The 25,483-nt window shown below is 50.4% G+C and overlaps 1 protein-coding gene across 8 annotated transcripts in view; it reads right to left on the bottom strand.

The window, feature by feature from the left end:
• PNPLA7 (patatin like phospholipase domain containing 7) overlaps positions 1 to 25,483 on the bottom strand; it is a 363,329-nt gene that overhangs the window by 326,481 nt on the left and 11,365 nt on the right. For 7 of the 8 annotated variants that reach the window (XM_039506218.1, XM_039506223.1, XM_039506220.1 and 4 more), the window contains 3 exons: positions 11,914 to 11,988; positions 9,444 to 9,531; positions 1,799 to 1,881 (listed from right to left, as the gene is read on the bottom strand). In XM_039506218.1, the coding sequence (XP_039362152.1) occupies positions 1,799 to 1,881; positions 9,444 to 9,531; positions 11,914 to 11,988 (246 nt within the window). Of the gene's footprint in view, positions 1 to 1,798; positions 1,882 to 9,443; positions 9,532 to 9,598; positions 9,658 to 11,913; positions 11,989 to 25,483 lie in introns of all 8 variants that reach the window. The other variant, XM_039506224.1, reaches the window with a different exon arrangement.

The raw sequence follows: 25,483 nt of genomic DNA, 5'->3' as shown, positions 1-25,483 counted from the left end.
TCATTACATGAAAAACCATAATACACACACGTACAAGACAGCCTGTGTAACACATCTGTTAGAATCTTAATTTCTCCTGACTTATCTTCTACCTCATGCACTGATTATATAGTCCTAGAGATAAAACAATCAAGGAACCCCATCCATGCCATTTTTGCCAAGACGCTATTCAGATTAAAACTAAAAAATAAAGAATACTTTACCTGGCAAGATAAGATAGCAAGAGTCTCTGCCATCACTTATACTTAAAGGGTAGGGAGCTGTTGTAGGTATTAATGAGGTTTATTGGTTTAAATAGGCATAAAGAATAAACCATCACACCAAGGTCTTAGCAGTTTTTTTTCATATGAAGAATGAAGTCATTTTAAGTATCTTATTTCCAAATGTAACAGTACTGGTAAATTTCAAGTTCAAATGCATGCCCCATTAAGGAGCTTGAATCTTAAGGACAACACAAAAGCTTATTTTTTTGATAAATGTAGAAGTATTTTAAATGCAAATCCCCATTACTTTACTAAAGTTTCAAGAATAAATGGACACAAATCAGACATCAAGAATTAGAATATTCAAAAACCAGTCAGAGAACACTTCAACCTCTCTGATCACTCAGTTACAGACCTCAAAGTCGCAATACTCCAACAAAAAAACTTCAAAAAACAGACTCCAACAAGGAACTGCAGAATTGGAATTAATTTGCAAACCTGACACAATTAAATTAGGCTTGAATAAAGACTGGGAGTGGATGGGTCATTACACAAAGTAAAACCTATTTCCCCATGTTAATTTTTCCCCTACTGTTACTCACACCTTCTTGTCAACTGTTGGAAATGGGCCATCCTGATTATCACTACAAAAGTTTTTTCTCTCCTGATGATAATAGCCAACCTTAACTGATTACTCTCGTTATAGTTAGTATGGCAACACCCATTTTTTCATATCTATCTATCTATCTATCTTCGTCCTGTATTTTCCACTGCATGCATCCGATGAACTGGGTTTTAGCCCACGAAAGCTTATGCTCAAATAAATTTGTTAGTCTCTAAGGTGCCACAAGTACTCCTCGTTCTTTTTGCTGATACAGACTAACACAGCTACCACTCTGAAACCTGTCAACTAGTTTTCTGACTCTCTAGATCACCATGCCATCTAAGCAGCTTAAAATAAAAGACCACAAACACAGAGAGAACCCTAAAAATAGAAACAAGGATGGAGCATTTTTTAAAGAAACTGAATTGTTCATTTTAAACTCTCTCTCTTTCAGCATTTAACATATACGTTAGTTTAAAAAAAAAAAAACTTCACACATAGATTGGTCTCAGGAGGTCACCAAATCATACACTTGAAATGGATTTTAAAAAGTAGGGACGGAAAGGGGGACTTTGGATAGTTTAGGAACTATTAGTGAAGTTTTATACTTATATATGTTAAGACCTGGGCAATCATGTCTCATCTCTCAGGTTATAAAACTGGTAACCATAAGAGTTAGGAAGGAATCTTTCCCTTCCACACACAGCCCTGCAAAACTAGAAAAGTGAATTCTTTCCTAGGGGAAAAGAGGAACTTGCTTTGAAACATCAGGCATTATCCACTACCTGTTAACAGGATACTGACTACAAAACTTACGGTCTGATCCAGGATGACAATCCCAACGTATTAGAGACTTTTCTTCTGAAAAAATGCAGTGGGGCTGGGGCTAATAACCATGGTAAGCAGGTCTGGCATCTGGGAGTTCATTTATTTTCCTGGATTTTAATTTTTATTTTCCATCTTCCCTTCCCTCTCCATTAGATGCACTTACCTTTCTCATGATCTTCCGCCCATAAAACATTACTTTGTCTCTCTTGCGAAATCTGTACTGAGGCACTTGGGGCTGAGGTTGTCCTGAAACACAAAAGGATCATCAAATAACTCGGCAGATAGTTTGTAACAAGTGGAAAGAGGAGCATGCAGATGCATTGACCTTGCTCACTAGTTGGAATCCAACTTGTATTACTAATAGAAATTCATGTGAAACTCTCGACTGTTCCTGTTGGAGACTAGGCCAAAAACCCACGCTTCTTTGACAGTACAATTTCAAATGAATTCCAAGAAAGAAACCTATTCTGTCCAAACACTCTTTTGGGATGATGAGCTACCTATGTTCAAGTTGTCAGTGGACTAATTTAACCCTGTGTTACTTCTGCCTCACAATGTAGTTGATTATGGGATGTATTCCAAGGAACCCTGATTGTTGGTATCATGGGGTCAAAAACTGCTATGGAGATAGCAAAAACACAAATGGTAGGGAAGCCAGAGTGTGAGACTTCTTCTAGTCAGTCCTGGAAGCAGCACTGACCAAAGGGAGCCAAGTTCAATGCTTATTTCCCAGAAGAGAAGGTCATCATAATGCTTAGTGAGGAGAGGAAGAGAAAATAAGGACAGTCCCAGAAGTTTCTTCCCACCATCCTCTCCCCACAGAGAGGTAGATCTCTAAACACATTAGTATTTCTAAGTATTACTCCCTGAAGGATATGTTTCATTCATACTTTCCAAGCAGCTTTAACGTCATAGGTGCAGAATCCCTATAGTGCTGAATAACTGCCAGTCATGCTGTCTGAGGCAGGCAATTTTAGGAACCATTCCCCTTTCCAAAGCTCCTCTTTATCTAGAGCAGGGCCTGCTCTCACAAGAAGGCACAGAGTCTGTGAGAAAGATGCTGACTGCAATTATGCTCTCAGAGTCCTTTAGCAGACTATGGTTAGATCCTAGAGAAAGCTCTCAGCTATGGCAGATCAACGCTGGTCACCAGAGGTGCCAACTTCCTAATGTGCCAGGGGGTACTCCCCCTCGGCTCCGCCCCAGACCCCACCCATTCCCCCAAGGCCCTGCCCTGCCTCTTCCTGCCCCAACCTGGGGTGGGAGGGATAGCTCAGTGGTTTGAGCATTGGCCTGCTAAACCCAGGGTTGAGAGTTCAATCCTTGAGGGGGCCATTTAGGGATTTGGGGATTGGTCCTGCTTTGAGCAGGGGGTTGGACTAGATGATCTCCTGAGGTCCCTTCCAAACCTAATAATCTATGATTCTATGAACTCAGCCCTCGAGCGCACCATGCCCGTGCTCTGCCCAGCTCCTCCTGCATGCCACTGGACAGCTGATCACCAGCAGGCAGAAGGTGCTACGGGGGAGGGGGATGTGTGCTGATCAGCAGGACCACCGGCAGGCAGAAAGCACTAGGGGGACGGGGAGGACCTGATCGGGGGTGAGGGCGCTGCCGGCGGGTGCTGAGCACCCACCATTTTTTTTTCCATGGTCTGGAGCACCCACAGAGTTGGCACCTATGTTGGTTACATGGCTACTACTGAAGCATAAGGATGTGCAATAACAGTCCCCTATCCATAACAGCGTGCAGCCTAGAAGGAGATACAGGAAAATAAAACAGTTGAAGTTCACTGAAGGGAAATTCAAATTTCCCATGTAGCCCCTGAACCATCAAGCCCAAAAATCATTCTCAGCTCTGTCTTATTTTCAAACACTCAAAAACACTCACCTAAAGTCAGATGTTAAAAGCTTTGTTTGTCCAATTCACATTCACCCTCATGATCGAGGAGATAAAAGGCTTGCTTTTTGTTTTTAACACTCTTCAAAAAGCATTTGTGATACTTTAAGAAGCTCTGAGGAGCTCAGACAGCTCTTGGGAGCGGGAGACGCACAGGAGGGAAATCGAAAAAAAAGGATTTAAAGAAACCAAGAGCTGTTAGCACTGCCTGATATTGGAACTACAGAACAGCAGTTATCTATGCTGTTTGTCTGCTTTTCCCTTTGATATAGGCACCTCTCACTTGTGCAATAGATTTATTAAATGAACTAAGGGTATGTGTATAAATTAGGTCGAATTTATAGAAGTTGATCTTTAAAAAGCGATTTTATACAGTCGATCGTGTATGTCCCCACTAACAGCAGTAGGTCAGCGGAGTGCGTCCTCAATACCGTGGCTAGCATCAACTCATGGAGTGGTGCACTGTGGGTAGCTATCCCACACTTCCTGCAGTCTCCGCCGCCCATTGGAATTCTGGGTTAAGCTCCCAATGCATGACTGGGCAAAAACTTTGTTGCGGGTGGTTTTGGGTACGTTGTCAGTCGCCCCTCCCTCCGTGAAAGCAAAAGCAGACAATCGTTTCGCACCTTTTTTCTGTACAGACGCCATACAACAGCAAGCATGGAGCCCGCTCAGCTCACCATCACCGTAGCTGTTGCGCCCTGGGTGCTGCTGGCAGCAGATGGTGCAGTAGGTCTGCAAACCATCGTCATACACCGATTCCGCTACAACTCTGCTCTCCTGCTGTTGTAAATGAGCTCAGTCTCAATAGAGTAAATGATGACTGAGCTCAACAGAGTAAATGAGCTCAGTCATCCACGCTGCAACTTCTGGTGCCATGAATCCACCTCGCAGGTTCTCTCGTTGTTCGGTATAAATATCTATTCTCGTGGCATCCGTCATCATCCACTGCTTCCGCTGCAACTCTGCTCTCCTGCTGACGCCATACCACGGAAAGCATGGAGCCCGCTCAGCTCACTGCTGCTGTTGTGAGCATTGTAAACACCTTGCACATTATCCTGTGGTATGTGCAGAACCTGCAAAAGCAGACGAGGAGGCGACAACAGGGCAATCACGATAGTGATGAGGACATGGACACAGACTTCTCTCAAACCATGAGCCCTGGCAATTTGAACATCATGGTGGTAATGGGGTAGGTTCATGTTGTGGAACGCCAATTCTGGGCCCGGGAAACAAGCACAGATTGGTGGGACCGCATAGTGTTGCAGGTCTGGGATGATTCCCAGTGGCTGCGAAACTTTTGCATGCGTAAGAGCACTTTCCTGGAACTTTGTGACTTGCCTTCCCCTGCCCTGAAGCACAAGAATACCAAGATGAGAGCAGCCCTCACAGTTGAGAAGCAAGTGGCGATAGCCCTGTGGAAGCGTGCAACACCAGACAGCTACTGGTCAGTCGGGAATCAATTTGGAGCGGATAAATCTATGGTGGGGACTGCTGTGATCCAAGAAGCCAATGCAATCACTGAGCTGCTGCTATCAAGGGTAGTGACTCTGGGAAATGTGCAAGTCATAGTGGATGACTTTGCTGCAATGGGATTCCCTAACTGTAGTGGGGCGATAGACAGAACGCATATCCCTATCTTGGGGACCGGACCACCTTGGCAGCCAGTACATAAACCGCAAGGGGTACTTTTCAATGGTGCTGCAAGCACTGATCGATCACAAGGGACGTTTCACCAACATCAATGCAGGATGGCCAGGAAAGGTACATGACACTCGCATCTTCAGGAACTCTGGTCTGTTTGAACAGCTGCAGGAAAGGACTTTCTTCCCAGACCAGAAAATAACTGTTGGGAATGTTGAAATGCCTATAGTTATCCTTGGGGACCCAGCCTACCCCTTAATGCCATGGCTCATGAAGCCAGACACGGGCACCCTGGACAGCAGGAAGGAGCTGTTCAACTACAGGCTGAGCAAGTGCAGAATGGTGGTAGAATGTGCATTTGGATGTTTAAAAGCGCGCTGGCGCAGTTTACTGACTTGGTTAGACCTCAGCGAAACCAATATTCCAATTGTTATTGCTACTTGCTGTGTGCTCCACAATATCTGTGAGAGTAACAAAGAGACGTTTATGTCGGGGTGGGAGGTTGAGGCAAATCGCCTGGCCACTGATTACATGCAGCCAGACACCAGGGCAATTAGAAGAGCACAGCAGGGTGCCCTGCGCATCAGAGAAGCTTTGAAAACCAGTTTCATGACTGGCCAGGCTACGGTTTGACAGTTCTGTTTGTTTCTCTTGATGAAAACCCGCCCCCTTGGTTCACTCTACTTCCCTGTAAGCAAACCACCCTCCCCACTTCGATCACAATTTGCAGAGGCAATAAAGTCATTATTGTTTCAAAATCATGCATTCTTTATTACTTCATCACACAAATGGGGGGATAACTGCCAAGGTAGCCCAGAAGGGGTGGGGTGGTGGATGTGGGGAGGAGGGAAGGACAAGGCCACACTGCACTTCAAAACTTATTGAATGCTAGCCTTCTGTTGCTTGGGCAGTTCTCCGGGGTGGAGTGGTTGGGGGCCCTGAGGGCCCCCCCTATGCGTTCTTGGGCATCTGGGTGAGGAGGCAATGGAACTTGGGGAGGAGGGCGGGTGGTTACACAGGGGCTGCAGTGGCGGTCTGTGCTCCTGCTTCCTTTCCTGCAGCGCCACCAGATGCCGTAGCATATCAGTTTGATCCCCCAGTAGCCTCAGCATTTCATCCTGCCTCCTCTCATCGTGCTCCCGCCACCTCTCATCTCGCTTGTCTCTCCTATCCTCGCATTCATTTTCTGCTTTCCTGGACTCTGACATTGTTTGCACCCACATATTCTGCTGAGCTCTTTCAGTGCGGGAGGACTGCATGAGCCCAGAGAACATTTCATTGCGAGTGCGTTTTTTTTAACCTTCTTATCTGTGCAAGCACCTGGGACCGAGATGATAGGGGGAGGGTTGAAACATTTGCAGCTGCGGGAGGAAAAAAAGGGAGAGTAGTATTTAAAAAGACACATTTTAGAGAACAATGGGTAGACTTTCACGGTGAACGAAGTTGTTAACATTACATAGCACAGGTGCTTTCAGTACAATGTCGTATTTTTCCTCTTATATTGAGGCCAGTTTGGTGTGAGAGATCACACACGCAGGGCAGGGCAACAGAATTCAGCTTGCAGGCAGCCATGGTAAGCCACAGTCTTTCGCCTTCTTCAACCTTCATTACATGTGGGAATGGTTTCAAACAGCAGCGCCCTCCTTTCCCATACCAAGCACCCGTTGGGTTGGCCATTTAAAAAGAGGGGCTGTACTGGCCGTGAATGCATCCCAAGTCTTCAGGGCAAATTAATCATTAAACACACTTGCTTTTAAACCATGTATTATATTTACAAAGGTGCACTCACCAGAGGTGCGTTCTCTGGCTTCATGGTCCGTGAGCCTGCCTTGGGAGGGTTGGGAGGGTATTGGCTCCAGGGTGATAAACAGTTCCTGGCTGTCGGGGAGAATGGTTTCTCCACTTGCGTGCTGTGCACTATCCTCATCCTCCTCCACCTCCTCATCTTCCTCATCCCTGTTGCATGAGACTCACCCCTTGCAGGTGTCCACGGACAGGGGTGGGGTAGTGGTAGCCCCCCCCAGAATTACATGCATCTTATCATAGAAGTGGCACGTCTGGGGCTCTGACCCAGAGTGGCCGTTTGCCTCTTTGGTAGGCTTACACAAGAACATACAAATGGCCGTACTGGGTCAGACCAAAGGTCCATCTAGCCAAACAGGAAATTAAATTCAAAAAGTTCCCGGGGCTTTTGCTGTGTACCTGGCTAGTGCATCTGAGTTGAAAGTGCTGTCCAGAGCAGTCACAATGGAGCACTCTGGGATAGCTCCTGGAAGCCAATACTGTCAAATTGTGTCCACACTACCCCAAATTCAACCCCGCGACGTCGATTTCAGTGCTAATCCCCTCGGGGAGGAGTACAGAAATCGATTTTAAGAGCCCTTTAAGGTGACAAAAATGGCTTCGTCGTGTGGACGGGTGCAGGGTTAAATCAATTTAACGCTGCTAAATTTGACCTAAACTTGTAGTGTAGACCAGGGCTAAGTTTCAACACAAAACAGGGAGAGCAGAGAAGGGAAATGTACAGCAAAGTTCAGGAATGTTTGCCAGTTGAGGAGAATGAGTTCTAGATCTGTCAAGAGAGGGAAGGGCTAAGAATCCCACCAGCACACTTTCTCTGGAGCCTGACAACAGCCTGCAAGTTGGCCCAAGAACCATACTAAGGGCCCTCCTCCCAGCCACCAGGGATACTGCCTCCATAGTACTTTCAGTCCCTGATGGCCACAGAGACACGATGTCTAGAATTTGGACTCTGATCCACCACATGTCTCATTTATGCCATTTCTGCTCCGACAGACCAGGCCAGACAACAGACAGCTGAAGAAGGAACTTAACAGGTCTCCAATACCAGAGCACAAGGAGCAGTTGTTATAAATTTAATTTTTTAAAAGGCCATGCAGGACCTTTCACCTCTCTCCCAAAGATTAGAACTCCTTCTACAGCTGTGCACTGGATCTGTCAATTGTCCCTCACAGAGATGCCCCCAATTTTCACCTCTGTCCCTGTCATAAACAGATAGTTAAGGGTTAATGTCTCTTTTACCTGTAAAGGGTTAAGAAGCTCAGTAAACCTGGCTGACACCTGACCAGAGGACCAATAAGGGGACAAGATACTTTCAAATCTTGGTGGAGGGAAGTCTTTTGTTTGTGCTCTTTGTTTTGGGGGTTGTTCGCTCTTGGGACTAAGAGGAACCAGACATCAATCCAGGCTCTCCAAATCTTTCTGAATCAGTCTCTCATGTTTCAAACTTGTAACTAATAGCCAGGCAAGGCCTGTTAGTCTTATTTTTGTTTTCTCAACTTGTAAATGTTCCTTTTTGCTGAGAGGATTTTACCTCTGTTTGCTGTAACTTTGAACCTAAGGCTAGAGGGGTTATAAAAATCTGATAACCCTGTAAAGTATTTTCCATCCTGATTTTACAGAGATAATTTTTACCTTTCTTTCTTTAATTAAAAGCTTTCTTTTTAAGAACCTGATTGATTTTTTCCTTGTGTTAAGATCCAAGGGGATTGGATCTGGACTCACCAGGAATTGGTGGGGGAAGGGATGGTTAAATTCTCCTTGTGTTAAGATCCAAGGGGATTGGATCTGGACTCACCAGGAATTGGTGGGGGAAGGGATGGTTAAATTCTCCTTGTGTTAAGATCCAAGGGGATTGGATCTGGACTCACCAGGAATTGGTGGGGGAAGGGAGGGGGGATGGTTAAATTCTCCTTGTGTTAAGATCCAAGGGGTTGGATCGGTGTTAACCAGGAACTTGGTGAAAAAGCCTCTCAAAGCTGCCCAGGGAGGAGAAGGTTTTGGGGGGACAGAAAGTGATCCAGACACTGAAATTTCTGGATGGTGGCAGTGTTACCAGTTCTAAGCTAGTAATTAAGCTTAGAAGTGTCCACGCAGGTCCCCACATCTGTACCCTAAAGTTCAGAGTGGGGGAGGAACCTTGACAGTCCCATTCGAACTCAGTGACATTTCCTGATTACATCAAGTTATTTACATATTGATTGTGATGCCATGGAGTTTATTATATGCTAAAGGAACTAAATTCACCTAATTTTAAGTTTCCTGAACACTGTATGCACTTGGACAGTTAACACAATCAGCAATGCAACACAAATTATGTGTCCTTTTAAGGCTATTTTCCGGTTTGAATCATTACCTCCAGAACAAGCACTGGCTCTATCATATTACATTAAGGAAACAGTAGGGCAAAGGAAACCACTGAGAAGATTCTATTTTAAAACATGTGTAGCAAGTTGAGTACTTACTAGATTGCTTCACCTTTCTGTAAACGACAAACACAAAAATCCCTATAAGGGGCAATGCCACTGCAGCGCCAATTATTATTCCAGTTAGCTGTGGGGAGAGGTTAGGAAAAAGAGTGAATAATTAAAATATTCCTTAAAATTTTGGTAAATCTTACAGCAAACACTCAGCAAGGTATGAGCGTGGAAATTCAGGGCATGTTCAGAAATCCTCATTCTGGAAAAGAAAAAAAGGGACCCAACTGTGATATAACTAAGTACTGCAGCATTTAAACAAGGTCACAGACTCCCTCCCACATACATACCCTTGGGATCCTCTGCTTCTATTTGAAGGACCTATGAATTGAATAAGTAGGTAGCACATGGGGTGACAACTAGAAATTGAAACTCCACTTCATTCATTGCAGTAATGTGAGATCACATAATCCACTCAAGCTCTGATTTACTCCTGGGGGAATTCTGCACCACTGCACATGTGCAGAATTCAGGTACCGCACAGATTCTTTTTTTCTCTGCAGAAAATACATTCTACAGCAGGGGTCCCCAACCCCCGGTCCGCGGCCCGGTACCGGTCCGCGGCCTCTTACAAACCGGGCCGCGAACCAACCCAGTGGACCTCCCGCAGGCGTGCCTGCGGGAGGTCTACCCGAGCCGCAGGGCCGCCCAGAGGGGGGGACAAAGGGGGCAATTTGCCCCGGGCCCCGGGCTCCGCAGGGGCCCCCAAGAGAAGAGCGGAGGCTCCCGCCTCCGCCCCTCTCCGGGAGCCTCGGCGCATCAAGCGCCGAGACTCGGCCGAGCCCCTGAGCCCGCCCGGCGCCGTGGGGAGGCGGGGCAGCTGCCTCCGCTCGGCGTGGAGCTCACAGCCCCGCCCCTCACCACGCGGCTCTGAGCGGGGCGGAGCTCAGGCCCTGCCGGCGACGCGCTCGGTAAGAGGCCGAGGCCGGGCCGGGCGGCCGGGCCGGGCCGGAGGAGGATGGAGAAGCAGCGGCCGGGCCGGGCGGGAAAGGGAAGCGGGACCCGCCGCCATCGAAGTGCAGCCCGGTCTTCAGCGGCGGGGGGCCCCTTCTGTTCCGGGACCCGCTGCCGAAGTGCTCCGAAGACCCGCGGCAGGACCCGCCGCCGAAGCGCAGCCCAGTCTTCGGCGGTAATTCGGCGGCGGGGAGCTCCCACCGCGGGTCTTCGGGGCACTTTGGCGGCGGGTCCCGGAACGGAAGGGCCCCGCGCCGCCAAATACCCCGGGCCCCCAGAATCCTCTGGGCGGCCCTGGGGACGAGCGCTCCCTCCGCAGTCATGCCTGCGGGCGGTCCAGCTGAGCTGCGCGACCAGCGAACCGTCCGCAGGCATGCCTGCGGCAGCTCAACCGGAGCCGGTGGACCTCCCGCAGGCATGCCTGTGGGAGGTCTACCCGAGCCGCGGGACGAGCGCTCCCTCCGCAGGCATGACCGGTCCCTGGTCCTGAAAAGGTTGGGGACCCCTGTTCTACAGGATTGGCACTGCAGTTGCACCTTTCACTCAACAGGGGCTGCTGTGGCACCAAAATAGAGGGCAGCCAGCTCACTGTAGCAGCCAATAGGGAGAAAGCAGAGGCTGATTTTCTCATAGCGACATGGCTGGGAGGTCAGGTGAGGAAGATGGGATATGGGGGGACAGACAGAGCAGGGCATACAGGGCTGTTGGGGGGGGTGGGGTCACATAGAGGGTCAAAAGGGCTAGTGAGGGGGATAGACTAGAGCGGAGGCTAAATGGGAGTGGGGGTGCACAGACACGGGTTGGGGGTGTGCAGGGCCAAATGGGGACCAAGGGAGGGGGAGCATGGGAACAGGGGAAGGAAAGTGCAGGGACACATGGGGACAGGGGCAGATGTGCCTGACTGAATGGGAGAGGCTAGTGGTCAGCCAGGGTCAGCATGGGGGAGGCTCCCCAACTCCCTAACAATCCCTTCTCTCCCCTCCAAAAAACCCTGTTCCATACTTCTCCCACCCACACCCAACAACCCTCAAGGTTCACTCCCCAAGCTGCTTCTGAGCAATTACTCCCTCTCCTCAGCTCCTCCGTTACCCCTGACTCCCCCAAGCCTTTGCACTGCTTCTGAGGGGTACAGAAGACACATTTCTGAATTGTCATTTAAATGAATTATTACTCAAAGTTCTGTATTAATATGCCTAGTAAGGAATTTATTTGTCAAAAACATTTCTTGAATCTTTTTTGTTGTCTGTACTGTTACAGACAGTTCTTGACAGGTATTTTGAAATAAAATTACCAAAATAATTGAAACCAGTATGATTATATTGTGTTATTTTGACAAATAAAATACACAGAATTTTGCAGTATTTTAAAATATTGTGCACAGAATTTTTTATTTTTTGGCACAGAATTCCCCCAGGAGCACTGACTGTACCCGAGGAATAATACACAGGAGGCTATTTATACACACATTTTATCTTGCATCCAATCAATGAAAGTTGTATATTACCATAGTAGTTTGCATTCTGTCTTCTATGAACTGAAAAACTCGTGTTCGTAGATCTATGCCCACTGGGAATCCAGCCTAAAGCCAGAACAGAAAGAGAACAATTAAGGGAAAAGTTTGCAAAAACTGAAGGTTCTTTAAAAGATTATTTGTACACATAGCAAGAAATCTCAGTAACAGTTTCTCCATATCTGGTCTCATGCATCCAAAGTAATTTTCTTACATTTATATAGTGTCCTCCTTTCAACCACATAGTAAGGTGCTTTAGGATCTATCAGATTGTGTGATGTATAGGATCTGATCCTGTGATTCCTTATTAAAAGACGGTTACTCACCGTAGTAACTGGTGTTCTTCGAGATGTGTTGCTCCTATCCATTCCATGTAGGTGTGCGCACCGCGCGTGCACGGCTCTCCGGAACTTTTTTACCCCAGCAACTCCGGCGGGCCGGCTGGGCGCCCCCTGGAGTGGCGCCGCTATGGCGTCTGTCATATACCCCAGCCGGCCCGTCCGCTCCTCAGTTCCTTCTTGCCGGCTACTCCGACAGTGGGGAAGGAGGGCGGGTCTGGAATGGATAGGAGCAACACATCTCGAAGAACAACAGTTACTACGGTGAGTAACCGTCTTTTCTTCTTCGAGTGATTGCTCCTATGCATTCCAGTTAGGTGATTCCCAAGCCTTACCTAGGCGGTGGGGTCGGAGTGAGACGTGGCAGAGTGTAAGACTGCGGAGCCGAAGGCTGCATCGTCTCTTGATTGCTGCACCAACGCGTAATGGGAGGCGAAGGTGTGGACAGAAGACCAGGTGGCCGCTCTACAGATGTCCTGGATGGGAACATGGGCCAGGAAGGCGGCAGACGAGGCTTGCGCTCTTGTAGAGTGGGCCGTCAGGCGACTAGATGGTACACGAGCAAGCTCATAGCATGTTCGAATACATGCCGTCACCCAAGAGGAAATCCTTTGCGAGGAGACCGGCTCACCCCTCATACGCTCCGCAATCGCGACGAAGAGCTGGGTGGAACGCCGAAAGGGCTTCGTGCGCTCTATATAAAAGGCGAGGGCCCTGCGGACGTCCAGGGTGTGAAGCTGCTGCTCCCGAGGCGAGGCGTGCGGCCTTGGGTAGAAGACCGGGAGGAAGATGTCCTGGTTAATATGGGAGGCCGAAACGACCTTCGGGAGGAAGGCCGGATGCGGTCGAAGCTGTACCTTGTCTGCGTGAAAGACGGTATACGGGGGGCCAACGGTTAAGGCACTGAGTTCGGATACTCGTCTCGCAGATGTTATAGCGACGAGGAAGGCAGTCTTCCACGACAGGTAGAGCAGGGAGCAAGTCGCCAGAGGCTCAAACGGCGGTCCCATAAGCCTGGCCAGAACCAGGTTCAAATCCCAGACCGGTGTAGGGCGCCGTATTGGCGGGTACAATCGGTCCAGGCCCTTGAGGAAGCGAGAGACCATCTGGGTGGAGAAGACGGAGCGGCCTTCAACCGGTGGACGAAACGTAGATACAGCTGCCAGGTGCACCCTCAAGGAGGAGACTGCGAGGCCTTGCTCCTTAAGGGACCAGAGGTAGTCCAGGATAATCGGAATAGGGACGAGAAAGGGATTAAGGCCTTTCTGGTCGCACCAGATAGCGAAACGCTTCCATTTCGCGAGGTAGGTGGAGCGCGTTGAAGGCTTCCTGCTTTCAGTTAGGACTCGCTGCACCGCCTGCGAACAGTCACGCTCCGCGTGGGTCAACCAGTCAGGTACCAGGCTGTAAGATGCAGGGAGCGGAGGTCCGGGTGGCGAAGCCGGCCGAAGTCCTGCGTGATAAGATCCGGCCACAACGGAAGAGGAATGGGTTCTCGGACGGAGAGCTCGAGCTGTCTCGGCCAGGCCGGAGCGATCAGGATGAGGCGGGCCTTGTCCCTCCGAAGCTTGAGTAGCACCCGATGAACAAGCGGGAACGGAGGGAAGGTGTAGAGGAGGTGATCCGTCCAGGAGCAGAGGAACGCGTCCGATAGGGAGCCGCGGGCGCGTCCCTGGTAGGAGCAGAACCGGTTGCACTTCCTGTTGACCTCGGAGGCAAATAAGTCTAGTTGGGGAAATCCCCACCTCCGGAAGATCGTATGCACCACGTCTGGGCGAAGGGACCACTCGTGGGTAAGGAAGGACCTGCTGAGGCGGACGGCTAGCGTGTTCTGTACGCTCGGAAGAAACGACGCTGCCAGGTGAATAGAGTGGGCTACACAAAAGTCCCACAGGCGTAGCGCTTCCGTGCAAAGCAGGGAGGAGCGGGCCCCGCCCTGCTTGTTGACGTAGAACATCGCCGTCGTATTGTCCGTCAGCACTGTGACACAGCGCCCGCGGAGGTGGGCCTGAAAAGCTTGGCACGCCAACCGTATCGCCCGGAGCTCCCGGACGTTGATGTGCAGGGAGAGCTCTGGAGGCGACCAGAGGCCTTGGGTGTGAAGGTCGCCAAGGTGTGCCCCCCATCCCATGTCCGAGGCATCCGTGGTCAAGGTGACGGAGGGGCACGGCGGGCGAAATGGGACTCCTGCACAGACGACCTGAGGGGCTAGCCACCAACTGAGTGTATCGAGGGTAGGCCTCGGGACAGTGACGATCAAGTCCATGGGGTCGCGATGAGGGCGGTACACGGAGGCCAGCCAAGTCTGGAACGGGCGAAGGTGTAACCTGGCGTAAGCGGTCACGAAAGTGCAAGACGCCATGTGGCCCAGGAGCCAAAGGCAGGACCGCGCCGTCGTCGTGGGAAAGGATTGGAGATCCCGGATGCAGGCCACCAGCGCCTGGTGCCGAGTATGCGGGAGGCAGGCCCTGGCCAATTGAGAATCCAGGACTGCTCCGATGAACTCCACCCTTTGAGCCGGAGTTAAAATGGACTTCTCGATGTTCACGAGAAGGCCCAGTTCTCGAAAAAGGGCCAGGATATCGGTCACTTGGTCTGCTCCCAGCTGACGTGATGGGCCGCGAATCAACCAGTCGTCGAGGTACGGATAAACGTGCACCTGACGACGACGGAGGGCTGCGGCAACAACTGCCATGCATTTGGTGAAGACCCTCGGGGTGGTGGAGAGGCCGAAGGGAAGCACCGCAAACTGGTAGTGCATGTTGTTGACCATGAAGCGGAGATACCGACGATGGGGAGGATAGATCGCGACATGGAAATATGCGTCCTTCATGTCGAGGGCGGCAAACCAGTCTCCTGGATCCAAGGAGGGAATGATGGTCCCCAGGGTTACCATTTAGTTTTAGCAGGTACCGGTTGAGCTTCCGGAGGTCTAGGATCGGACGAAGACCTCCTTTTGCCTTGGGGATGAGGAAATATCGGGAATAAAAACCCCTGCCCCGCCGGTCTATGGCACCCAGACTCAGCAGAGTCTCGACCTCTTGTAGGAGGAACTGCTCGTGAGAGGGGTCCCTGAAGAGGGACAGGGAGGGTGGATGGGAGGGAGGGGGCGAAACAAACTGAAGGCGGTACCCAGATTGGACCGTACGCAGGACCCAGCTGTCCAACGTTATGCGAGACCAAGCCGGGAGGAAATGGGAGAGGCGGTCGGAAAACAACGGGGAAGGATCCATTGGAGAGACTGATGGGCCATCCTCGGGCGTCCCATCAAAATGGCTGCTTAGGCCCTTGAGGGGCCTTAGAGGACGCCTGGGACTGGTTGCGCCTGCTGCCTGATGGTCGGCGGCGAGTCAGGTTGTTCTGGCGGCTATTATAGGGCCGGGACCGGGCCTGAGTAAACGGCCGGGACGGCTGTCTGCGGAACGACTGCCTCTGGGTCGCCGGCGTGTGCATTCCCAGGGTTCGGATAGCAACACGACCATCCTTGAGGGTCTGTATCCGGGAGTCAGTCTTCTCGGAAAACAGCCCGCGTGTATCAAATGGCAGATCCTGGAGGGTGTACTGCACTTCTGGGGCCAAGGTGGAGGACTGCAGCCAGGAGATGCGCCGCATAGTCACCCCGGAGGCGAGAGTGCGGGCTCCAGAGTCCGCCGAGTCCAGCGCGGCCTGGATGGAGGAGCGCGCGGACTTTTTACCATCCTCAAGGAGGGCGCTGAACTGAACGAGTTCAGTAAATTTAGAGAACGAGAGCAACATCTCGTAAGTGTACCTGGCAAGCAATGCCATCTGATTGGCAATGCAGAGTTGCAGGCCACCTGCCGAATAGACCCTGCGGCCCAAGAGGTCCATGTGCCTTGCGTCCTTGGACTTGGGTGCTGCAGCAGGTTGACCGTGGCGCTCTCGGTCGTTCACTGACTGGACGACTAGGGAGTCCGGAGCCGGATGAGTATACAAGTACTCGTATCCCGTGGAGGGAACCGAGTACTTGCGCTCTACGCCTCGCGCGGTGGGCGGGATGGACGCCGGCGTTTGCCAGATGGTAGTGGCGTTACGCTGGATCGTGCGAATAAACGGAAGGGCCACTCGCACGGGGGCCTCTGACCCGATGACATTGGTGACCGGGTCATCATTTTCCACGACCTCTGCCACCGGGAGGTCTATGGCCTGCGCGATCCGACGGAGCAGGTCCTGATGCGCTCTCAAGTCGATCGGCGGGGGGTCTGCCGTCGACGACCCTGCGACAGCCTCGTCAGGCGACGATGATGAAGAGAGACCTGGGACCGTCGGTTCCGGTGGTGGCTCGTCCAGCAGTGGAGCAGTCGCGTTAGAGTCTGACTGTTCTGCCGCGACCGGTAGAGAAGCCCCAGGCGATGGCGATGGCGGGGGCCTACTGATGGTCGCTTCTGGCACGCGACGCTCAGAGCGCGGTGGCTGCGTGGGCAAGGGCGGGCCCTGTGCCTCGTGCTGCGCCCACGGAACCCAGAATCCCCACTGTTGTGGACCATAGGTTTGCCCCGGGGTGTCCGTCCTGAGACCCGCTCCGCTGCAGACCTGAGAAGCGACAGAGGGCTGGCGTGACCACTGGGGGGCAGAGGTGCTTAAAGAGTGCTCTGTCGATGGCCGACGCTTGTCCGCTGGCGGCGCCGTGGGTCGGTGCCGGTCGTCGTGGTACCGGGAGCACGACCGGGACCATCGGTCGCATCGGTGCCGGGAAGGCGACCGACTGTGGCTTCGGCGCCTGGAGCGGCTGCGGTCACGGCGCCTGGAGCGGCTGCGGTCGCCACAGTGCCGTGAATGGTCCCGAGAGGCGGACCTCCGCCGGTACCGTCAACTGGGGCTTCAGGATCGGTACCGCGACACTGAGTGGTACCGTGAGTGAGACCGGCGCCGAGACGGTGAACGGTCCTGAGGCGTTGATCGGCGTCAGGATTTGGGTCGGCGAGACGGTGACCGGCTGCGAGAACGGGACTGAGAGCTGAAGTCCCTTGCACGCTGGTCGTCGGTGCCTGGGCGCCTCATCATGGCCGGCTTCCCCGCGGAGGGTACAGCCCGCACCGGCGGTGCCGGGGGCCAGAGGCTCGGTGCCTCTGTCATAGAGATAAGCTCCCTCGCCTGCGAGTACGTCTCGGGCGTAGTTGGGAGACCAAGCTCGACCTCGGGCGGTGCCGGGGAGCAGGGGGGTGCTGGGCTCAACGGCTCTTCAGGTGCCGGAGCTGCCGACCCGTGCACTGCGAGTGCACTACTGCAGCCAGTGCCGAAGGTGTTGGCAGTGGCTGGGTGACCGGTCCCGAGGTTGAAGTCTTAGCCGTCGCTGGCGCTTTCTTCTTGCGCGCCGGGGACGGGGAGCGGTGCCGGGACGCTGGTGCCGGTTTCGGCGGACGGGACGCTTCCGTGCCGTGTCGGCTCGGTGCCGCCGGTGCGCTGCGGACCGAGGACGATCTCGGCGCTGCTGGGGTCGGTGCCGGTGGGCGAAGCGCCAACTCCATCAGGAGCTGCTTTAGCCTAGAGTCCCGCTCCTTCCGAGTCCGCGGCTTAAACGCCGCACAAATGGGGCACTTATCTGTGTGATGCAATTCCCCGAGGCAGCGAAGGCAGGAATCGTGAGCATCCCCAACGGGCATCAGCCGCTGACAAGCCGAGCACAGCTTGAATCCCGGTGTCTGGGGCATGAGCCCACACCGGTGGGGAAAAAGGAGGGGCGAACCCCCCTAATTCCTTAAACACTAACTATCTAAACTATGACTAAACTCACTAACTATATACACAAAAGCGGAGAAAAACGCTAGGGGTGTGGAGGACTAAGGGAGCACTCCACAGTTGCAACTGCCGTCACGGGCGGGAAGAAGGAACTGAGGAGCAGACGGGCCGGCTGGGGTATATGACAGACGCCATAGCGGTGCCACTCCAGGGGGCGCCCAGCCGGCCCGCCGGAGTTGCTGGGGTAAAAAAGTTCCGGAGAGCCGTGCACGCGCGGTGCGCACACCTACATGGAATGCATAGGAGCAATCACTCGAAGAAGAATTTCTACTTATAACAACTATTTTAAAACCATTTGTTCGAGGATCCAGGCACCTTTGATACAAGTGCCACATATATACATCCACAAAAGAAATAACTCCCTAACTTCAAAACAACCAGTGAGAAAATCAAACAGTCTCATCCACAAATACCAGCCCTTATGTTCCTCCCTCCCCAAAAGTCTGGGTACCTTGATGGCCAATAGACCTGGGCTATTTCAGTCCTAGGTGACTAAGGGTACGTCCATACTACCCGCCCAGGTCGGTGGGTAGCGATCGACTTCTCGGAGTTCGATATATCGCGTCTCATCTAGACGCGATATATCGAACTCCGAATGTGCTCCCGTCGACTCCGGAACTCCACCACCGCGAACGGCGGTGGCGGAGTCGACGGGGGAGCTGCGGACTTCGATCCCGCGCCGTGAGGACAGGTAAGTACTTCGAACTAAGGTACTTCGAGTTCAGCTACGCTATTCGCGTAGCTGAACTTGCGTACCTTAGTTCGAACCCCCCCAGTGTAGGCCTAAGAAGTGCGACTCAGGGACCTCTTGATGCCAACTGGCAGAAGGCATATGGGGTTTTACAGGGATCCCTTGGGTCAGAGACATACATAGTACTTCACCAAAGGTGGCATGTAAGGTCTCTACTAATGGTCATCATAATCACTGCAAAATGTATGCAAGTATAATATTTAACAAGTTATGTATCTATACTGAAAATTATGTTCTTAAGATAAGGCAGGTCAAGGTGACATGCCTCAGACAGGTTCCTTTCAGGCAGGAGGTAACAGATGCTTAGACCTCCCTGTCTGGTCATATCTGTACTGTCCACTCCACAATGGAGGCCTATTTGCATACTGAACCAGATATCAATTAAGAGATGACAAAATCTACAAGAAAGGAGTATACAGGAAACAAAAAGAACAAACAGGAGCATGTCCTGCCTATGAATAAGGACAGTGGTTTGCTCTGAGATGACTACGTGTACAAACAGATACCCTGGATCTTTCGCAGAGGAGACGAGCAGACAGCATAACTTATCTCTAAGGGTGGGTGGTAGCAAGATGCCTCAGAACCCTGGGTACCCCCAAAAAGCATCACAAGGAATGAGTTCCAAAGTCAAGGGCCCTCAAAGAAAATGCCTTGTCAGCATCTCCTTCTCATTTAAACCAAGGGGACTTCAGTTCAGGCACCTTCACTAACCACAGCTGTGGCCCAGGAGAAGAGACTTGCAAGGCCCTATAAGCAGGAACCAAGTCATTTAGGGGTTTATAGTTGACAGCAAACACCTTAAACTCCACTCCAAAACCAACAGGCAACATGCAGAGTCACTGATGTCTCATGCTCCCAGCAAGATATGCTCCTTAATAAGCACCAACTTCAGTATCAAGATCAGTTTAAGGTGCATCTGTATATAAAGGGCAGTAGAGTGCAGTAATCGAATCTTAACATGGCAGAGGCTCAGATAAGAGTAGACTTGCCCACATCCAAAACCCACAGTAGCAAGCTCTGGGACAGATATAAATGAAGAAGTGCTTTCCTCACCACTGTTGCTCTGTGTTAGATTAATAGCAGCTGGTGATCCAACAATACCCTGGCATGGCAGACTAGTAACTAACAGCACAATTGACACTCCGGCTATAGTCAACAGGAGATCTGGGTACACATGGACTCTGGGATCAAACCCTGTACAAATACCTACCACTGAAATGCAGCCACCTCTGGGGTGAACAGGTTTCAGTTAGGATCAGATAATTGTTAGGATGCTCCAGGAAAGGCAGGATAAGTTACTATTTTGTAGGGATCACCAATCCAACTCCAGCTATGAGCCCACTCTCTAGGGGGCCTCCTCAGGAGATAGGAAAGCTGTTCCCTGCCCCTATCCCAGCTGTAGCCTTACTAGCTGCTGAGCTCACATAGTATACATCTACACCAGTGGTACCCAAACTGTGGGGTGTGCCCTGTCCAGTGAGGCACAGGACAGCCCCCATGGGAGGGTGTGGAGGGAGCCTCACCCAGCCCCACTCTGCCCCCAGCCCCAGCCGTGACCCTAGCTCCACTCCCAGTCACTGGCCGCTGCCCTGTCCCTGTCCCTGATCCCAGCCGTGGCTTGGCTGTCAGCCCCTGCTCTTGGCCACCAGCCCCAGGCCACAACTCTGCTCTCAGACACAGGGAGGCGCAGATACATTCCATTATTGGTAGGAGGAGGCACAAGAGGAAAAGTTTGGGCACCACTGATCTACATAACCAGCAGCTCAGCCTGAGCCCAGGTCAACAGACTTGGGCTTGTGAGGCTCACACTACAAACAATAGTGTAGATAAGTGCTTTTAAGCTGCAGCTCAGGCTGAATCCCTCCTGCAAGCCTAGGCTTCAGAGCCCGAGCTACAACTTCTACACAGCTATTTTTAGCATGGTAGTGCAAGCCCCAAAAGCCCAAGTCTGTCAACCCAGATTCAGAGGCGTGTTGCCACAGGCTGTGTAGATGTACATAATTACACTCGTGCAACTTTAGGAGGCTGTCCTCAGGTCCTACCCAGGAAGGTAGAAATAGCTCCTGGAGAGCCCTCTTTGAATAGAAGCATCACTGGATTTATCAAAAATGGACTAGTCCCCTACTCTAGACACAGGTAAATGTGACAGATGAGCAAAGTAGGAGGGGCACACACAATAGCAAGCTATTACATAGTGTGGCAGAGCTCTGACCTTGCCCCCGTGGGCCCTGCACTTCTAGGCAGTTTATGCTAGCCTCAGTGGCTCATTGTGACCCTCTCTCTCTAGGGCCAGGGTTACAGTCTACTGAGCCTTTTTCATCATAGGCCAGCAAGGAGGTTGGTGAGAGAACTCCCACAGTCTCTGTTGTCCCTGGGGGCTTATTTCAGAACAGTTTAGCCTCCTGTCCTGACAGGGGCCTGACTTCCCCTTCCAGATGTTCCTGTAGTGCTGGGTTGGGGGGAACCCGGGCCCGCCCTCTACTCCGGGTTCCAGCCCAGGGACCCTAATGGTAGCAACCGTTGGCAGCCAACCTCTCACTGCCAGAGTTGCTACATTTCCCTGGGCCACTTCCCCACAGCTCTCCTGCTTCTCCCTTACCTTAGGGCTCCCTTACCAATGGTTTGAGAGTGTCTTCATTAACCAGCCCTTCAGCCACACTTCCTCTCCTCTGGCTCCCTGGCTCTCCTCTGCCTGACTGGAGTGAGCCCTTTTTATAGTATCAGCAGAGCCTTAATTAGAGTCAGGTGGTCACATTAGCTTAATGGCCTCACCTGACTCTTTGCAGGTTAATTAGAGTCAGGTGTTCTCATTAGCCTGGAGCAGCCCCTGCTCTGGTCAGTCAGGGAACAGAAAACTGTTAATCCAGTGGCCAGTATATCTGCCTTCTGCTATACCCAACTGGTGGGTTCCGGGTTTCGTGGCCCCTCCCTAGGCTGGAGGAGGGGCTTTCAGCAGTGGGCGAGCTAGCGCTCGTCCACATCCCAGTACTCAAAAGGCTATACCCAACTGGCATGGGTCTATCACAATAGGCACTGATAAGAAGCCCAGGCCTCCCACTTTCTCTGATTCTAACCAGGTTGCTTCCCCAGGACCATACTTGAAGGGTAAGTCAGCCTCTGGCTAATGGTAGGTTCCTGATAAGTTTGAAGCTCCATCTTTTTCTAGCTGTTGGTATTTGGGATGCAGAGAGTGGACATGGCAAAAGGAACCCAGGGACACCACTTGAGGGATGGGAAGAAATGCCTTGTATGATGATATGCCATTAAAATATAAAAGGGCTGAGTCAAGTAAAGAGGAGGGGGAGAACACAAAAACTCCATTGGTCTCTAACAGGCAGGCCTATCAAGAGCATCCTGGGCAGAAATGAGGGACTCTGGGCTTGTCTACACTTGAAATGCTACAGCTAGACGAAGGGTTGCCAACCCTCCTAGTTTCACTGGGAGTCTCACAGAATCGGGCTCTATCTCTGTGACGGTGCTGCCTGTGGGAGCCAGCTGAGGTCCCTCAATTAGGGTGAACTGCAAACAAAATGGGGCAGACAAACCCCAGATGCTGGTGGTTATTCCAGTACTTAGATTTACCAACCAGCACAGAACAGCTTCTACAGTACCTCACTGGTTACTCAGAAGTTCAAACACCGCAGTTCCCTTAAAGTGCCCAGCCTCAGGCCTCCGTCCAGACACACACGCTGAATATGATGATGATTACTGAAAATCTTATCTCATCATATAAAAGAAAAGGGTCTTCCAACCCCAAAGGGTCAGCCACACATCCAGGTCCAATTATAACTTAGGTGAGCTTGCAGTTGCCAAAAGGCCTTTTAGAAATAGTCCAGGAGGTTATAGTCCAATGTCCATATTCAGGGTGGCTCCAGTCAGTGACTGGGGGATCTCAATCCTTATGGCTTAAGGTTTCTGCTTCTTGAAACCCAAAGCAGATTTGAGGTGAAGTAGGATCGTGTCCCAGGGTTCTTATACATTTCCAGCAGCCTTTTGGCCTGAGAAAACAATAGGCTTAACTCCTTCTCCCAAACATCCTGGCAATTAGCACAGGGTAATTTATCCATTAAACGGTTCAGATACAGGTTACCACAACCTTCAAAGAGACACATAGTATTATTGTCTATTTCACTCGAGTATCTTCCTAAATGTTAATATTCCTTTTTTGATCTTTGAATCAAAGCCATGGTAATAGACAAGACTTATTTGTTTACATCACAAGACCTGAGCAAACATCTCCCCTTCTTCCTCTAACAATGCAGACTTGCATTTCAAAGCTTTATTCATTTACATATTTTCCTAACAAGTCTCTAAAGTTCGGCCATGATTCAAGTCAGTCTGTGAGTTAATTAACTCTTTCTGGCCCTGTCATCCTTCAATGAAATATTAGAACAGACTCATAACATCATAATCTCCCTGAAGCGACTGAAGCCAAAAAGGGAGATTTTAGGCTGCTAAAAGTCCGGTGGCGCAGCAGGGCTAAGGAAGGCTTCCTGTCTGCCATGGCCCTGTGCCGCTCCCGGAAGCGGTGGGCATATCCCTGCAGCCTCTGGGAGGGTGGAATCTCCATGCGCTGCCCCTGCCTTAAGCACCAACTCCACAGCTTCCATTGGCCGGAAACTGTGGTTTATAATTATATTACAGTAACTCCTCACTTAATGGCGTAGTTAATATTCCTGAAAAATGTGACTTTAAGCAAAACGATGTAAGTGAATCCAATTTCCCCATAAGAATTAATGTAAATGAGGGTGTTAGGTTCCAGGGAATTTTTTTTCCACCAGACAAAAGACTATATTACATTATATATAGAGATATAGATATACACATACATATATACACACACACACACTTAGTATAAAAGTTTTAAACAAAATTTAATACTGTACACAATGACGACTGTGAAGCTTGGTTGAGGTGGAGGAGTCAAAGGGTGGAATATTTCCCAGGGATTGCCTTACTGCTAAATGATGAACTAGCAATTGGCTGAGACCTCAAGGGGTACTCTCACAGTCTATAAGGCAGCAGGAGTGGAGGGAGGGGAGAGAGCATCGCAGACAGAGAGAGACACACACTGTGTGTGTGTGAGAGAGAGAGAGATGCACATTTCCCCTTTACGTACACTGCCTTGTTAATTAGATCAGCTTGCTGAGACCGCAGCTGCTGCTGCCCACAAGCTCTCTCTGTCCTGAAAACATAGAAAAACATAGAACATAGAATCTCAGGGTTGGAAGGGACCTCGGGAGGTCATCTAGTCCAACCCCCTGCTCAAAGCAGGACCAAACCCAACTAAATCATCCCAGCCAGGGCTTTGTCAAGCCTGACCTTAAAAACCTCTAAGGAAGGAGATTCCACTACCTCCCTAGGTAACCCATTCCAGTTCTTCACCACCCTACTAGTGAAAAAGGTTTTCCTAATGTCCAACCTAAACCTCCCCCTCTGCAACTTGAGACCATTACTCCTTGTTCTACCATCTTCTACCACTGAGAACAGTCTAGATCCATCCTCCATCTGAGCCCTGTTGTGTGTCCCCCCTTGCTCTATGGAAGATGGGGTAAGCGGGGTGTAGGAGCAGGGGGGAGGGGGACACCCTGACATTAGCCCCCCTCTTCCTCCCCTCCCCCCCACACAGCAACCAGGAGTGTAGGGGAGCAGCTCCAAGGCAGAGGGCAGGAGCAGCACATGGCAATGGGGGGAAGGACAGCTGCAATTGCTAGCCTGTTGGGCAGCTGCTGCACAGGGAACTTAGGGGAGCGGGGAGCTGATAGGGGGCTGCCGGTCCACCCTGATTCCAAGCCCCCACCAGCTAGCTCCAACGGGCTGCTCTTCCTGCAAGCAGTGGACAAAGCAGGCAGCTGCCAAACGACATTAGAAGGGAGCATCACACAACTTTAAACGAGCATGTTCCCTAATTGATCAGCAACGTAACAACGAAACAACGTTAACTGGGACGACTTTCATTATAATGTATGTATACATTTTAACTAATCTGTATAATTTTAACTATTGAGTGGCAATCTATGTTCCATTATAAAGCTTACTTTGTTCACTAACTTTTTAGTTGTAGAAACACACAGTATTCTTAGATTGTTTTCAGAACTACTTATATGGAGGACTCAAAATAAAAATCTGATTTTTCACAAGGGGGGGGAATATTTTGTCTATTTACAACTGACCACTCATTCATTGCAGAAGTTTAAAAATTCATACATATGTATATTTCAATGCCTTGCTGTGATTATTTACTTTGCCAGCTATTTCACATTTTTAAAAATATTTCAATTATTTATTTGCTATATGTGTAACTGTACAATATACCTGTCAGGAACTTCATTTGATAAATTTACAATCTGAGATTCAGATTCTGCAAAATACAAGCTTTTTTTTTTTTAAAAAAAAATGGAGGTTGCATACGCCTAACCCTTTTAGTTGTGAAGATAACTTTCAAAATGTGAACTGATACAGCAGTTAGTCTAAAACAACTGTTGACTGTGAAGTTTTAGACATCAAATGTTTTGTCATCTAACTTCAGATAAGTGCTCAATCTGGTCTAAAGAGTATTATTATGGCTGGCTGTTTGTCACTGTCATGAGTGCCACAATTCATTATTTTTTTAAGTCAACAATGGCTCCATTCCTCTGTAGAGCTCATTTAGTTTTCATCTAAAAACAAAATAAATAAAACTTTTAAAAAAGCTTTCTAGCCTTTATGGTTACAAATC

Source organism: Mauremys reevesii, linkage group 19 (genome assembly GCF_016161935.1).
Source record: "Mauremys reevesii isolate NIE-2019 linkage group 19, ASM1616193v1, whole genome shotgun sequence".
NCBI classification, from domain to species: Eukaryota; Metazoa; Chordata; order Testudines; family Geoemydidae; genus Mauremys; species Mauremys reevesii.
This window is presented reverse-complemented; position numbering and strand designations above follow the sequence as displayed.